The 16,738-nt window shown below is 37.0% G+C and overlaps 1 protein-coding gene across 3 annotated transcripts in view; it reads right to left on the bottom strand.

Moving 5' to 3' along the window:
* The window catches only part of EPHA3 (EPH receptor A3), a 219,220-nt gene that overhangs the window by 28,642 nt on the left and 173,840 nt on the right, over nt 1–16,738 (bottom strand). For all 3 annotated transcript variants that reach the window (XM_048945956.1, XM_048945966.1, XM_048945975.1), the window contains 4 exons: nt 16,376–16,501; nt 10,109–10,294; nt 4,617–4,678; nt 2,121–2,330 (listed from right to left, as the gene is read on the bottom strand). In XM_048945956.1, the coding sequence (XP_048801913.1) occupies nt 2,121–2,330; nt 4,617–4,678; nt 10,109–10,294; nt 16,376–16,501 (584 nt within the window). The remainder of the gene's footprint in view (nt 1–2,120; nt 2,331–4,616; nt 4,679–10,108; nt 10,295–16,375; nt 16,502–16,738) is intronic.

The following is a 16,738-nucleotide window of genomic DNA, read 5'->3' as shown; positions in this document are numbered from 1 at the left end:
CAAATACACCATAAATGCCAGATGGAGTTTACAGAACACAAATGAATATACTTCTCAAAATAGTTTCTTTCCATCACACTTCATTATCTAAATGTAAGTAGGAAATTAGACTTAGAAAATAGGTGGCAAAAGGAGAAGAAGAAAAGAATTTCAATGCTGCACTTGGCCACAGACTATTTAGATGCAACGCTGGCTGGAAACACTGACACTGAGCATCCTGGTTTGTCCTAGCCCACCTGGAGATATAAACCATTTATGTGTACCCCATCTACACCAAAATCCACCTCAGTTATAAAGCTCTATGATATGCAGCATGCTGGGGATGTGTTTTTTGGGGTTTTTTTTGCCTTTACAAATTTTTCGAATAAGTTAACTAGGACTCAAAAAGGTCTTCAGGTCTTAATGTGAGTACCCCAAATGCCCTTACTAAATTATATTAAACTATCCATTTGCATGCCAGGTGAATTTTGGAACATGAGAGCTTACCTTTGAAGCCTGGCAAAGGCATGTGTCTTCAGGATAAGTTGTACTAGGGATGGGAGGAGTCCTCATCATGGAGATATTAACAGACAATGTATGTGTAAGAAACAAGAGAGATATCTTATGCGTGGTGCTGGGAATTTGTTGTATAAGTCTTTAAGTGTAACGTTTAAATAGCCAGAAGGAGAACAGCAAGAACGATTAGGTTTGGAAAAAATGTTTAGAAAATAAAAAAATGGAGGGATATGTGTGAAGAGTGAAGAAACTTCAATGCATGTGAGTGGCTGCTTTCAAGAGGAGACTGAATATCTGCCACTAGTCAGTGGTGAAAGAACAGAGGTTAACTGCCTCAGTTGCAAAGCATACATACTGGGGGATGTCATTTGACAAGGCAACAGGTCTCTATGATTGAACTACAGGTGATTATCTTTTAAGGAACTCTTCCATTATATTAATATTTAACTATGAATGCACCTATACTGAACATGCTGAACAAAACTGCTTTCTCCTATTAGTGTCTCTTTATAATAACCATGAGAGAGATCTCTGCAGACAGTTCCTAAAGCAGCATGTATTGCACACTTCTACCAGCATGCAACACTTTGTCAGAAGTCAGAGAAAGCACAGAAGGGTCAAGTAAAGAACAATGTCCTTATATATGATAAATTGTAAAAGTATGATTGATAATTTTACATACTAATATGTATATATACATATTTATATGTATATGAATGTATGTGTAAGAAAACAGCTAGGATACCTTTATTTGTTTTTCAATTAAACTACCACAATAATTGCTTGTTCCTGTCAGTGATCAAGAATGAAGGAAACCCTAGAAAACCCATATCAAGATTTTGCTGATACATTCTACTCCAATTTGTTTTGTACAGTGAAGAGAAAATGGCTGCTAGGCTTCATTATAAATTTTACTTGAGTACGATACCCTGTGAGCAGCTCTATATCAGACAAAACCTTCTCTATCTCAGATGGAACAAAACAGTTAGAAGTAAGTCTAACTGACATCATTATGTCTCTACCACCTTGTGTATACAATATAAGAAAAAAGCACAGGATCTTTTAAAGAAGACTGCTTTTTAATTTTACTGAAGTATTTTCTCAGTTAGAGCTACAGCAGCAAGTATGAGTGATGTGCCCTTTATACAACAGCGATCTCAGCTCCAATCAAGACATAAAGAGCATCATACTGTAAGGTATAAAAACATAAAGATAAAAAGATTTTTTATTTCTGAGTGTTGTTTTTTTTAAAAAAACTGTTTAAGAGTTGAATAACCAGTGTGACAAAACCTTCATGCATCAAGTCTTACATCACTATGTACCAAACTACATTAGGCCCTAGTTGTGGTATTCATTCCTTGATATATACAGCAAAAAGAAACCTAGCCATGAATTTTTCACAATGCAAGGAAATTAATCTACCAACAGGATGTTTTCTTGCCTTTTGTCTTTTCTGAGACTTAAGTAAAAACAAAGCTGTGATGAGCTTATCGTTTCTTGAACACCTGCGGCTAAGGAAGATTGGAGAGCCTCTGCAGCAAAGAATATAAGCTTCAGGGACTTCCTCAGCTTTCAGACCAACTTTATCATAACAAACAGTGTAATTTTAAAAGGATAAAACTCACCCTTGTTGTGTAAGCAGCTTCTGGATCATCTTCCAATACGCGGGAAAGACCAAAATCTGAGACTTTGCAAACCAAGTTACTATTGATGAGTATGTTACGAGCAGCTAGATCACGGTGGACGTAACCCATATCTGACAAATATTTCATGCCAGATGCAATCCCACGAAGCATGCCTACTAGCTGAATGACTGTGAACTGGGCATCGTGTTTCTGGAAAACATTTGAAATGTCATTTCAGAGATTGTTAGTGCGCCTCCACATATAAGATTTTGATTAAGATTCTGGAAATTCCTTAGGCAAAGAGCTCATTAGTCAGAGATCAAAAGTTAAATGCCACACATGGCACTACTTTGATCTGTAGAGAATAATCTGCCCATCAGCTGAGAGAAAAGAGACAGATTTTCCATTCAGATAAAAATTCAGTTTCCCTCTTCTTGTTCTCATCAGATTTTTAATTTCCTTTATGGGCCCTGTATAAAAGTGGCAAATAAATCTAAGTTGTGCATGCCCCTGAGTCTGGAGTGTCAAGAAGTTAGAGAAACAGATGTCTAGCTTCACTGAAAGGGAACTGGTAGTGAAAATCCCCGCCTTACCCAATAGACTAATGAGTTTTCTATTATGTAAGTATTATTTTTTTAGCTGCAATAAATGCTGTCCCGATTCAGTGCGTTTCAAATGCCTCCCAGATTAGAACTCATTTCTCCAAATTTTCCTCAAGTTCATGAATACAAAATCGCTCAAGCACACTGTGGCCTAGAAAATGATAGTTGTATAGATTTCTAATTGTCTACTTCTAGACACATGTTTTAAATCTCTGGGCTCTTACTAATGCTATTTGTTAACACTGAGCTTTGATATTGATATACAGATACATAGACAACAGGATAACAGTATGTCCTACAACAGCTCTCAAATGAATCCCCTAGTGCCATAAATGTATCATCATGGGCAGCTCTCCAGCTCTTCCTGCTGCTTCTTCCAGAACTTTATTAAATACACTGGAGTTGGCTCTGCCACGTGTGATGAGCTCACACAAATTAGCCTGACTGTAGTCATTTCATTTCTGATTAATATACTTAGGGGCAACATTAACGCTGTAAACATTAGATTAAGATATGGCACAGAGGATGCTTAAAGAGCCTCTCGGAATTCCCTTTCATGAAGGAATTTATTATTATTATTAAAGCCTCTTGGCAGTTCCCTACTATAAAACCTTCTTTAACTAGAGCCTACTGGGAGGGCATCTATGTAGACCCTAGAAAAGATTTAGCTAGAAATCACAAGAAAGTTTCTAACTGTGAAAGGAATGAGATCCTGAGATAGCCTTCCAATGGCAATAAGAAAGGCAAGATAACTTCCTTTAAGAAGCATTTGTAAAATGGGATATATGACCTGGGTTGCTTGTGATATGAGTCAAAATGCTCTTATTCTATGTTTCCATGCAACCACACTAAAAGAAAAAAATAAATAAAAAATCACACCCAAATGAACGAACAAGCTAAACAACTGTTTTCTACAGCCAGAAAATATTTTTCTTTCCTCAGAGCTTTCTTCAAGGATTTCAAGCCTATACAAAATATATATCTCTCGGTACAGGTATATTTCATTCAGATACAGTGACACATTATTTATATGTATTTTACATGCTTCAATGGACATCATAACACATACAGCACATATTGAAACTAAGGTTGACAATTTGCTCCCTTTAGGGGTTAAACGTCTAGTTGAGTGTTATGAATTTGGGGGATAATGTCATTCAACCGTGGTAGAACCAAAGCAGTCTCCCAGACAACAGCTGAGTTCGCCCTAACAAATTAAAATTAAACTAGTGTTTCCCCTCAGATGGGATTTCATTTCTGCTATACTTCTTGTTTTGCCACATGTAAATCTTGGTGACACAGGGAGTGTTCAAATTTTTTTAGGCTCGCTACCAACTTTGACTGAAAACAAAGATAAATCAACAGCAGTTGAACAGCAGTATGTCTAAGGCTGGGGAAAGAAAATAGGCTAATAAAGTTTGCTAGCAAAAGATTTCAAACACCCTCACGTAAGGGCTATTCCCTAAACTTTTAACATTTAGGGAAATGGCTCTTGGCTCACCATTACTAGTTTACCAACAGTGTTTCCACAAATCTGTTTGCTTTGGAAATCACTTGCAAGACATACAGGCTGCCAACCAACAAGCACAACTGTATTACAGTGTTAGCTTTGCCCCAAGAAAAACAATTTTTATTTAAATGTGCCAGAATTATTTTTATTTAATAGACATGACATGCAAATAATACGAAAAATGCTTCACGTCTTTTTGGAATAATAGTGGCAGGCAGCAAGCTGTCAAAATGCAACATCCTTGCAGATCATAATGAAGACAACCAGTGGAAATAATGAAGTATTAAGGATGCTCATGATGTATCAGAGTAGAGTGATTACAAATTCATAACAAGCTCAGAACAAGAGCTGGTCATGCCCAATGTAATGATCTATTGCACTCACCCGTAGGAAGCTGTCCAATGAACCATTTTCCATGTATTCAGTAACAATCATAACTGGTTTACCTGCAAATACATTACAGTGGTCAGGCATTTAAAATGACTACAGAATGACTGGTAAAAAAGAGGCATTTCAGACCCATTCAAATCTACTAAATCCCAAGGAAGATCTCAGTGTTAAAATAGAAAGCAAAAAGATACATGCAAAAATCACTGTGCCTACAATACAACTGTTTGCAACAACATCAACAGAAACAGAGTTCCTTTGCTAAAAACTGGTATGATTTTTAGCAGGTGACGCATCCTGTATTTTCAGCACACTGTGCCTTGTCCAGCAGGTGAGTCAAACAGTTGCATTTATGCAGCTGTGCTCTGCCAGGCACATATCCTGATGTTTCTTCCGGAAGGGAATTGGGCATGGGCTACAGAAGAGTCACAGCTTGTCGCCTCAGGTGTCTGCTCTGCACAACAGAGGGGTGAGGGCTCTGCTGCAGTGGCACAGCCAACATGTTCCTGATGTGGAGGTACCTGAGAGCAGCAGCACGCTACCTTTAGTATTACTCCTGCACCATTGGAAAGCCTCTCGTATATGAAAATTCATCTGGGCAGATTCAGACCAGTTTGTGAAACTGTTCTTTTTACATGAAGGTATTCTGTAACATAACTGAGGTATTATATACGACTTTGACATGCTGAAGAGAAATTAATACAGAAATGAATGTGATTACGGCAAAGTTTCCAAAAGTCACTGCCCTGGTAATATTTCACCACCATATGCAGTTTGTTATTTCATAATATTTTTTAAAGCTTTGTTTATTTTCTCTTTGTGGTAGAGAGAAAGGTGGGTAGGAATATGGAGTTATTTAAGGAGAGAGATTTTGGAAAGGGTCCAGAGGAGGGCGACTAAGATGATCAGGGGGCTGGAGCACCTCCCCTATGAGGACAGGCTGAGGGAGTTGGGCTTGTTCAGCCTGGAGAAGAGAAGGCTGCGGGGTGACCTCATTGCAGCCTATCAATACCTGAAGGGAACCTACACCCAGGAGGGGAGTAAACTCTTCAAAAGGGCTGACAATAGCAGGACTAGAGGAAATGGATCCAAGTTGAAGGAGGGAAGATTTACGTTGGATGTTAGGGGGAAGTTCTTTACTAGGAGAGTGGTTAGGCCCTGGAACGGGCTGCCCAGGGAGGTTGTGGATGCCCCGTCCTTGGACGTGTTCAAGGCCAGGTTGGACGGGGTCCTGGGCAACCTGATCTAAATGTGTATGTTTGGTGGCCCTGCTAGGCAGGGGGGTTGGAACTACATGATCCTTGAGGTCCCTTCCAACCCGGGTGATTCTGTGATTCTGTGATTCTGTGATAAACTGTTATTTCACATATAATACAGAAAGGCTTCTGATCATAAAAGTATGACAAAAGCCTTCATATGGTATAGCTGGTGATAATTTTTTTAAATGAACTTTTAAAAATGAAGCTTTTAAAATTGAGCAGGATGAATTTTGAAGATATATCTGCTATAATCAAAATGCAGAAAGCCACGAGAAAAGCAAAGCAAATTTTAACTACCCTTTTTTTCCATCCCTTACTCCCAAAATTTTCTTTGAAAAGAAATTCTTAAGATGAAAAACATTAATTTCAAATAATTGAAATGATTTGAATTCTTCAATGACTTTTCAGTAGAAAATCTTTTGTCCTCTCTGCATAGGCGAAGTGATTAAAACACCTTCTTTCTGCTGTGCAGCTGATGCATTATGCTGTGGGAGACACACTAACGGGAGTTAACTGACTGCCATCCATTAACTAGTGAGAACGGATTTTCCATTCAAAACATTGACTTAGAATTATATAAGATATAGTACAAATAAAAGACCGAATGATGTAAAAATTCCAGAAGTTTTCTGTTGCTTGTTTATTCTTGTTGCTTGCAGGAAATATGCAGTGACAGAAAATGTACCCTGTTTACATTGAGTATGTAATATTAGCCCAAAGGTATTTCTGGACCTTTAAAGTATATGGCAGTGCTCTACTGTGGCTATCCAAAACTTTCTATGATAATCCGTGCAGTAAGAAACCAGGAGAAAGTGAATTTGTTTTCTGTATAAACTCAGTTTTATGACACGTCAGAAAATTGAAATTTCAGTAAGAAGATCCATCTTTCAGCCTACTAGGAGAGCATCTTCCTGCTTCGATCATCCAAATTAAGAAAGTACTAAGTGCAGGGTTTCACTCATATCCAGTTAGAAACGTGTCTGTAATAAGAAGCATATGCTCTGAAGCAACACCGTTCTTTTAAAAGAACGCTCTGCATTCATTTATCAAAGCACAGCCGTTCATACACGATAACAACTTGTGTCAACAGTGTTGCTGAAATTTATTATACTAACAGACTACAAATTGCTGTAAAATATTAGTAAACTATGCAGAACATGTGTGCTGGCTATTAGGATTACTGACTACAGCACGCCTGGGAGACTGGTGTAAAGGAAAATTCAGAACCAAAATCAATTTGAAGCAGGGGGCTGAAGTTGTATTTGGTGAGTGCAACTCCTTCACATTGCCAGCATGTCGGCAGGCAGATCCCAGCCATCACAGCTGGAGAACTTCTTGTGTCAAGCAGTCCTGCTGTAGGGATTGCAGTTACTGCGGCTTCAGAAGAGTGCTTAGTATGAGAAGTTGAGTTCACCTCTGAGACCTCTCAAAAGACTTGAGCTAATGAAGAAAGGTCACATTGCCTGCTTATCTGGATTAGGAGAGATCCAGAGAGTAATTCAAAGACTTTCTCCTAATGGTGTATATAAACCAGCGCTTATGAGTGTGATTTAGTATCTATCATTACAAAATATGAACACTTGCTAAAATGTTATTACAATATAGTGGTTTGGTTTAAAAACAAGACAAAATCAAGACAAGGAAAAAACAAACAAACAACATAACCCACCTTCCTACTCCTCTGAAACTTTACTGGATGTTAAAGAGAAATAAAGGATTATCTTTTCTTGCATTTATGCCATTTAATTTTACCCAGTAAAACAGACAGAAATACTTCCAGAACAGTTTTCTCAACCTTCGTATTACTATTCCAGCCATCTGGAGAGGAGGCTGAATCCCTGATGCTTATATTGACTTCAGCTGGGAATACTTGGATGTTGCTCTCTCATAGTTCAGTGTGATAGACAGCAAACCCTCCCAGCCACCCTTGAGACAGAGAGCAAGTCTGATATGAATACTGCCAAAGAATAAACTTACTAATGCTCTCCTACACAAGTATACAAGAAGTTAGAATTAGTAATGCACATTTAGAAGCATGGTCAATATTCTGCATGCAGAGCATTAAACTATTTTTTGAAGTGCCACAGAAATACAAAATGTAACAACATAGAGATCAGCTCAGCTGTGTACTGACACTTTTGTTTCAAGAAATTAAGGGTTTGTAAATGTTCTTTTGACTGCGCAAAACGAATGTCATTAAAAAGCAGGAGTAACCTGAATTTATACAGGCAAATCCAGCAACCTTTTTGTAACAGGAACTACAAGGTATGAGTTGAAGAATAATATTTTTGTTATCTAAATCAGCAAAACAGACTTTCATGAATTATACCTAAAGGAAGAATTATAATTGTATTTCTTTCTAACATATAGGGGTTTACACACTTTTTGTCATTTATTTTGAAACATATTTGAATTTATTTCATATACTTCATCGCAGTAAGCTGTGTAAATCTTTTGTGTCGTTCTGTTTGTGAAATCTTGAATGACCCACTTTGAAAATCAAGATTGCTTAGAAACAGCAAAACCATTTACTAAAAAGAAGTGAGAACTGTACTCTGCTCAGTTAAACTGAAAATGTCCTCTGCACATTTCACGCAGTTCACTGAAATGACAAGGAGATCTTCTTTGTAAAGACGTGCTTTATCAGTAAAGTCCTCTAGCACAAACTAGAAAATATACTACACAATTTTTCCACTCCCCTGAAGAATTTCAGGGCACCCTGAATTATCGTCAGCTTTTAAGAATAACTCATGCAAAGTCTTACCAATCTCCTACTTAACAATGACTACAGCACTTTGGCCCTTAAATTTGTCATGTTATTTTGCAATGGAAACTTAATGTAGATGAAGTCTTTGAATTTATGCCTTTCAGAACAAGCTTACATTTCATGCCTATATTTCATGCCTATTTTCTGTTACCAACGATTTCTGTCTTTGCATCCCAAAGTAGAGACCAATCAGCAGCACAAGGAATGAGAGCCAGAACTCTCCTAAATAAAGCAGCACCACAAGTAGGAGATCCCACCAGCTGCTTGTAAAGAGAAGACCATGTTACTCTTGGGAGCTGCTTGGAAGGCTGGAAAGAGGCTACTGCAGCTGACTTTGGACAGCTAGGTAAGACCAATATCAGCATTCAGGAATGCCTGTTACAACACACTACTATCTTAATGTGGAGCTGAAGAGGAGCTGGAGGGGGTTCTTCAAATATGTTTCTTGACCAGGGAGGTACCATGTATGGATGGAGTTCTTAACTACTTCTTTGTTTCAGAAGAGATTGCTTTGTTATCATTAACACTGACAAAATTATGCTTTAAAACAAAACAAAATAAAAACTAACCCATAATCCAATGGTAGATTTAGAAAATGTGCATTAGAAAAAAACTTAAACATTATCAATGGAATAAAATTAATTTTATTACCAACAGCTTAAAATTTTTAAAGATATTTTTACCTAAGCAGTATTAATTCTAGAGGCTATTTAAAATGCCTCATGCTGATACATACTGAATATCACACAGAGTATTTTCCCTGCATGAAAACCACGTAGGAAGAAGGGTGGACTTATTTATATACTGGCATCAGTTGCTGTAGCCAGGTAGGCTGTTCATTAACTTTCGCTAATGATAAATTCTAATGATTTAGTTGAAGGCAGAAAGTATTGCTTCAGTGCAATTAGGAAACCTTAGGATACCAGACTCCATGACTTCTAATAGATTATATCTGCAAGTGCCTCTTGGCCACTTTGTAGTAATTTATATCCCTGAAGTATTAAATTGGTTCCTAAAATCTGCCAGCTTATTACTTAGCTGCAATGTTCTTTAGAAATGCTCCTTTACACCACATCATCTGTTCTATTTTCAAGCAGACTACTTATATTCCCCATTTTTTTTCCTATCTTATTAACCCAGTGTTCTGTGTTTAAGTCCTTGATATCCTGAGAGCAGCAAAATAGACAAAATCCTTGCCTCTTTGCTGGATCCATCAGCATAAGTGTACAAACATTTCCTTTCTTATCTCTCATGGATGATATTTGGTGAATTCGATCAGGTTTATGACATAAACATCTCTGGAAGGATTTGCAGAGCATAAACACTGATGAGTCAGTGTTTTCATCTCTGCTACTCTTTTTTGATTGATCAGACTATCACAGAATATTTTAGGTTGTAAGAGACCTCCAGAGGCTATCTGGTGACAGTTCCCATGCAAAAAATAATCTCATGTTAAATCTTACTTTTAGTCACAACGCCCTCCAGTCGGATGATGTTGGGGTGGTCAAACTGCCCCATGATGCTTGCTTCTCCCAGGAAATCCCTTCTCTGTTTTTCTGTGTAGCCAGCTTTCAGAGTTTTGATGGCCACTGAAATTTCCTTTTTAGAAGGCAGCTTCAGGCGCCCACTGCACACTTCTCCAAATTCCCCTAAAAAAAAAGTGGAAAAAAAGATGAAAGATTAAATGTAGTTATTTCACGGGGATTTAAGAAGACTCGGTGTTCAGAAAAAGTCCCTAAATTGTGATATCTACTGATAGACCGCAGACGTGAACTCAGAGGTAGTCTGCAGATCACTACTTAACTTTTCCAGGCTTCTGCTCTCTAGCTGTTACTCTGGAAAATGTCACCTACTTGCACTGAAAATTCAGATGACTGCAGAGGAGAGGAATGTATAAACATCCCCAGAAAATTCTGATTTTCTTTCCTAGGTGATGCACTCAGACAACTGCAAGAGAGCAACAAATTAACACAAAGTATTGGAATAGTTGTGTCTCCTTGTCAACATTAAACTCATCTTGGCCAGAGAGAATTTGGTTCCCAATTATTTTATTTATTCCAATTTTTTTAAATTCCAATTAAAGATTACATACGGACCCAATGAAAGTAGGCCATACAGATTACTTTTGTTCTACCATTATTCAGATAGACCTAATTGCATGAATACATCCTGTCACCATGGGTCTACAGGACATGATAGTCCACTATGAATATTATGCCCACTGTGAACTGCCTGAGATCCTTAAATAGAAAATAGCAAAGTTTGATGAATGTTTACTTTTATACAATATGGTTTATCCATTGCTATGTAACATCCTGGAAGAAATAAAACTTACTTAGCATTTAAATGAAGAAGCATGAAACGTTAACAGGTTGATGGAAGAAAATAATTCGCTCAGAAATTTCTATATTTTTTTTAATGAGTGCACCAAGAATATAAGTTTCAATATCTCAATAAATAAATAAATATGAATAGTAACTGACTTTTGATTCCCAACAATCCAACTCTTCCCATACTTAAGACTTCTTACAATACAATAAAGTGCACAGAGAGCACCTAGGTTAAAGTAACTTTCAGAACAGTTTGCTTCCTTGTTTTAATGACAAAATAACTGAAAAAACAGAAAACACCATACAAAGAAATGATGACATTCAGGAAAATGGGGGACAGCAAGAATTGCCCTACGTCTTTATACGGGAAACAATTTACTGAATAGAAAAGAAAGTCTTTATAGAAACTACAGGATTGGAGGCATTCAACACTCATTTTCTGTCAATAAATGCATAACGTTATTTTTTTTAATAACGTTTATATTTTAGGAAAATTGAAATCATGTTGTTTTTTTGTGGATTTAATGTTCAGAAAAATATGATGAATTTACATCTCTGTACTGAAATCCTCACGCACTATTGATTTCAGAGACTATATCACGTGGGAGATGTTTTAGATTTTACCTTCAACCCATTTATTTATGCACTAATGCATAATCTGTAAGTTGCATTGTTCTTTCATCAGTTTGCCACCCATATGGCTGGCATTAGAGTTCATGTCCCATTAGTGACACTGCAGTTCAGGAATGATGAAGAGAGTAATAGCAATGACCAGAATCTTAAAAATCTGGCTTGCATGCTCGTGTTCCTAACTCAAGGAACTGAGCCTATTTATTTACAACAAGGACTGAGGAAAGGGAGAGATGATAATGGTTTTGGCATATCAAAATGATGGTTCTAAATAAGATGGGCATTGACTTCTTTTTCTATACACAAGAGGCAAAACAAAGAATAGGTGTAAATTAGAATAAAGGTCAGTTACATCATAAAAAAATGTACCACTAAGGATGCTTGGACAGCAGAAAAACATATTCTTGTGAGTCTGTGAACTCTTTTATCTTGGAGATTGTAAAGAATAACCATCTATCAAGGAAAGTTCCTAACAAAATCCGTTTTTGGTAAGGGCATCAACTTAATGACTCCTAAGGGTCACTTCTCAGCTTTGTTTTCTAAGGTTCCTCTGTCAGATAGGCAATTTAACCAAAAGAATCTGAACAAATGTGTCAAAGGGCAACAACCTTTCTCTGTTGGTAACCCAGGTTAGATTTACGTAAAAAAAATATAGAACTGAAAGCCATAATACGTTATTATCAGTTGCTGAGCTGCTTCATCTTCTGGGTATGATATTGAGCTATTAATATATTAGAGACTTAAAAAAAATCAACAGGGTATATCTTTATATAAACAGGAATATACTACTAAAATAGCGGACACATCCATTATTTCAACCGTTATTTGTAATTTCAAGCTGATGAGACAAGCAACAGCTCAGAAAATGAATTGTAAAACCTATTACTGGTAAGTAATGAGTGCTGAATTATATTCAGAGTTCTTAATTAAAAATATTCAACCTCTGCAAACTAAGATGACCTGTATGCTTTACCCACAGCAAAAACTTCTTCAGCTCAAATGCTAACTCCGGTCCAGTACTGTCAGAACATCATAAAGAGGAAGACAAAAGCATGACTTTAAAACACAAGGAATGGGGAAAAAGGGCTTGAAATAAATAATATAATGTTCAGCTTTGTGTTCCATTTTTTTCTGTGCTTCCACACTCCAAAAAGCTGTAACAACCTTAAAACTGTTGGTCAGGTAATGTCAATAGAGTGCATCTGTGATCTCAGTATGTAGTCTAGGCAATAAGTCCTCCAGTTCATTCTAGAATAGTATATCTGATATTTATTTGGCTTTTGAGAAGGAAAAGGTTATGGCTGATGTCCATCAGCATGGTTCCATTTAGCCATGGCTGCATAATTTAGATCTTGAATGATTAATTAGATTCTATAAGTGCCTTGAAGCCAGTGGATGCTACAGGAGACTAAAATCAGACCCTACACAGCAATTAATATTCCTAGTGCCTGGGAATATGAAATGAGTTTCCTTTTTAGAAAAAAAAAAATCTAGATCAACATATTAACATTGCTTTAGTTCCTACTTATAACTGACTCTGAGTAATCTGGAGAAAGCTTACCAGGTAAACCAACTACTCTAACTTTCAGTTTCCTCACATAGACGACCATATGAATGCTACATAAGTTTATGTCGCTAACATCCACATTGATACGCAGTTATACTACATTTTTTTCCTGTAAATCATTTCTATTTGGTCCCAGTAGGAAATGGATTGGGTTAATCCGTATATAAAGAAACAGTAACTCATCAGATATTGTTTAGGAGGAGAAAAGCTTTGTATATGAGATGGAAGGTGGAAAATCTAGCACTGATTAAGAGATGAGGTTGATGGCTTTTTATGTTAAGACTTTCTGAAGTGCTCATTTTTAATTATGCTACACCCACAAAAACTGTATAGGCTGCCTTGCAGACTGATGCGTCTATTTGTATGTGGAAAGATAACAGTAGGGCTATTTGTGATATAAAGATCCCTCTTCATGAAATCTTAACTTTTTTACACAGGCTGCTTATGGCATCACTAAGTGGCACTGGCCATGCCTTTGGATCCAAGGGACAAGTAAAAGATGAATCTGTGAAACTGGCAGGTGCCTTAACTGTGCTGTGTTTTGAACGGGGATTACACTGCTTTTGTTTGCATGAAGCTCCCTCAGAGCTGGAGAGGCAGCTAAACTGAGCATTTAACAAGTCTCAGGAACCTCAGCAGCACTATGGCAATACAGTGCATGCCCTCGCTGAGACACTGCAATGTTTCGCAGTAAAACCCCTAAATGTTTGAAGTACTTTGGCCAACACAGTGCTATGCTACAAGTATATTTAAACTTCGAAAGGAAAGCACATATGTGCTCTATGTTCAGCAAGGTACAATCATATGTCAATTCTAAATCAAGAAACTATTTTCCTTAGTATTCTCCTGTGATCCAAGTGGATGTATACTTTTTAAGTGGTTTGTTGAACTGGATCCATAAAAACAAGTGAATTGTTTTAAAAGAAGGAATTATTATAAAGAAAAACCTGAAAATATGGCTTCTGGCCTCAATTTTCTTACACTTAGCCTCTCACTAAAATCCCTTGTGTTTTTCTTGAGGTTCTTTTGGATAAGAGAATTTCCTTATTACACTTGAGAATGTTCTCAAAGCTGTGTAAGCTGCCCTCTGTTTTCTCAGAGATTTCTGGCTAAGGATGTGAAAAAAATATTTGGAAAAATACCCAAGAATATCAAAATTACTTCTCTGACTTGAAGGTCTTGTTACTTATGTCATAATTTAATGTAGTCAAATGAATCAGTATCTTTTTAAAATTTCATTCACACATTTGTAAAAGAGAGGGGCAGAAAAAGCCTAGGTCCTTCACTCAAAGAAGTCATTGACTCAGTAAGAGATGGGAAATGCCTTTCTGGTTTTGGAGAGGAAAGAAAGTGCTTCTGCAGAAGCAGTCTAGCAGACACTCACTGCGTTTCACATGACTTTCATAATGCTCTGATTACACGAACTATCACATATAGCACATGAGGGCAGTGTGAAGTGATGCTACAAACTCATTTTGGAAGCTCTCACCACTGCATAAAGTGTTTTCATCTGCATTCCCTCTCCCCATCCCCATCTCTTTTACTTCCTATTGGCATCTTTTGGGACTGTTAATAGGAATGGCTAAATGTAATGCCATATGTAGCTCTTAAGCTGCATGAATCTGAGTCATGGCCTTATAATGTATACAAAAGTGAAGCCCAGCTTCAATGCAGAAGATCTGTAGGTTTTGATGCTGAACCTGCTGTCACTTTCACTGGAGTGGAATGGACTAAAGATACTTGTTCTTAAACTACCTGGCTGTTCTAGGACATTTAGAGCATTTTTTTTTCAAGCTTCTCTGAAAGGCATTCCTCCATTTACAGAGCTCATACTTGGCCAATTTTGGTTTATCTCTCACTCTCATGTGCACTTTTAATTAAAGATATATCCAAACAATGAGCCATACAGTATGACATATTGTTATTTCTTAGAATTTGCTTTCTAGATTCATAAACTCTAGACAACCCAAGTTAAGGAAGCTTGAGAATAAAGGCTCCTTGAAGTCTTGTAAAGAAACATACTACTCTTGGACTTGGCTTTTCAATAACCCCCTCCTTCTCTATTACCATACTCATTCTCTATTATGTACAGTAGCTAAGCTTTGATGCCTTTTCTGAAGATGATGGAGAACAGTGCACTCTTGTGGGGCAAAATTAAAACCAACAAGAAACAATAATCCTACCTTTTCAGAAGATAACCTAAATGCATACGAGCAGCTGAGTAGCTGCAATGTGAGAGAATTAATAGTGTTTCCTCTTACTGGGCTATTCAGTAGGTGCACTGAGCATAGCAGCATCATTTCACATATTTTTCCAAATGAAAATCTTTTGCTCTCACTAGAAGTCTGTTTCTCTCACATCTCATGATTTTAATTCAAATAGTAAATGTAGAGAGAAGTAAAAAAAAATCAATAATAAAAGAACTAGTAATTTTCAAAGGATTAAAAATCAATAGTATTTCTCTCATAACTGCTTTAATACAGCAGGAAAGCTAATACTTTATGATCATCTGGCTCAATGAGACAATCTGCCACTTCACTTCAAGGATCAAGCACGCATCCCATCAAGAGCTTCAACGCTGCACAGCAACATGAACGACTCAGTGTGATGAGACTTTCTGCTACATGTTTCCTCCACTACAAAATCCGCTCATTTCAACAGTTTTCTTTCAGTAAACCCAATAATTTACAGTATCCGTATGCTTCAGACAATTGGTTATCAGACATACTACTCTTTCTTCCTAAATCAATAATTCAAATCCAAAGCAGTGACCAAAATCAATCTAATAGCCATAGGTCACTGCATTCTGATGGATGTGTGGTGACTGGTATGAAATGAGTTTTGTGCTTTCACTCAAAGCATGATAGTCACCAATCCTTTTAATAAAAATATAGAAAGCATCTTCACAGTGGATACCATTTCTATGCTGACAGATTTTAAAGAGAAACATACATGAGGTTGAAGTCTCTCTTTACTCCCAAGTGCTGTGTCCAAGTGTGGGCTGTGGGGTGTCATTTGAAAAATGATCTTATTATCTGCTTTCTTCAGAAAGCAAATAGATGTGTCTGCTAATATCCACTGAAGTCAGCTCTAAATATGATCCAGGAAGTTGCAAATCTACAAAGATTTCCTTTCCGGTCACAAGTACAAAGTCAAAGATGCAAAACAGTACATACAGTAAAAGGTATTTTAGTGGTCATTACCTGCTCCAACGACTTTATCAATCGATATGTTAGAAGCATCTAGTTCCTTGGCAAATTCATGTACAGCTTGATTGGGATCTTCATACGTATGTGGATCTACATAAGTTCTCAGGCCTGGGAGTTTTACTGTATGAAATTCAGAGAGAAAATGTTACTTACACTTAATTAATCTGCCTAAAGAAAGCAATGGAGATAACAGAAATATAATCAATAGAAGAAAAGAGTACATTGCTTCTTCAAATCAAATAGCTTTTGATGAGTCTCCAGGAATCTTAAGACAGAGTGAAACCAGAGACACTCATGCAGTTATTGCACAGAAGTTCAAAAAGCATTGCACTTGCCATGCTTACCAGTTTTGAAATG

This window comes from Lagopus muta, chromosome 1, assembly GCF_023343835.1.
Source record: "Lagopus muta isolate bLagMut1 chromosome 1, bLagMut1 primary, whole genome shotgun sequence".
Taxonomy (NCBI): Eukaryota; Metazoa; Chordata; class Aves; order Galliformes; family Phasianidae; genus Lagopus; species Lagopus muta.
Note: the sequence above shows the minus strand (reverse complement) of the source record. Positions and strands in the feature narration are given on the sequence as shown.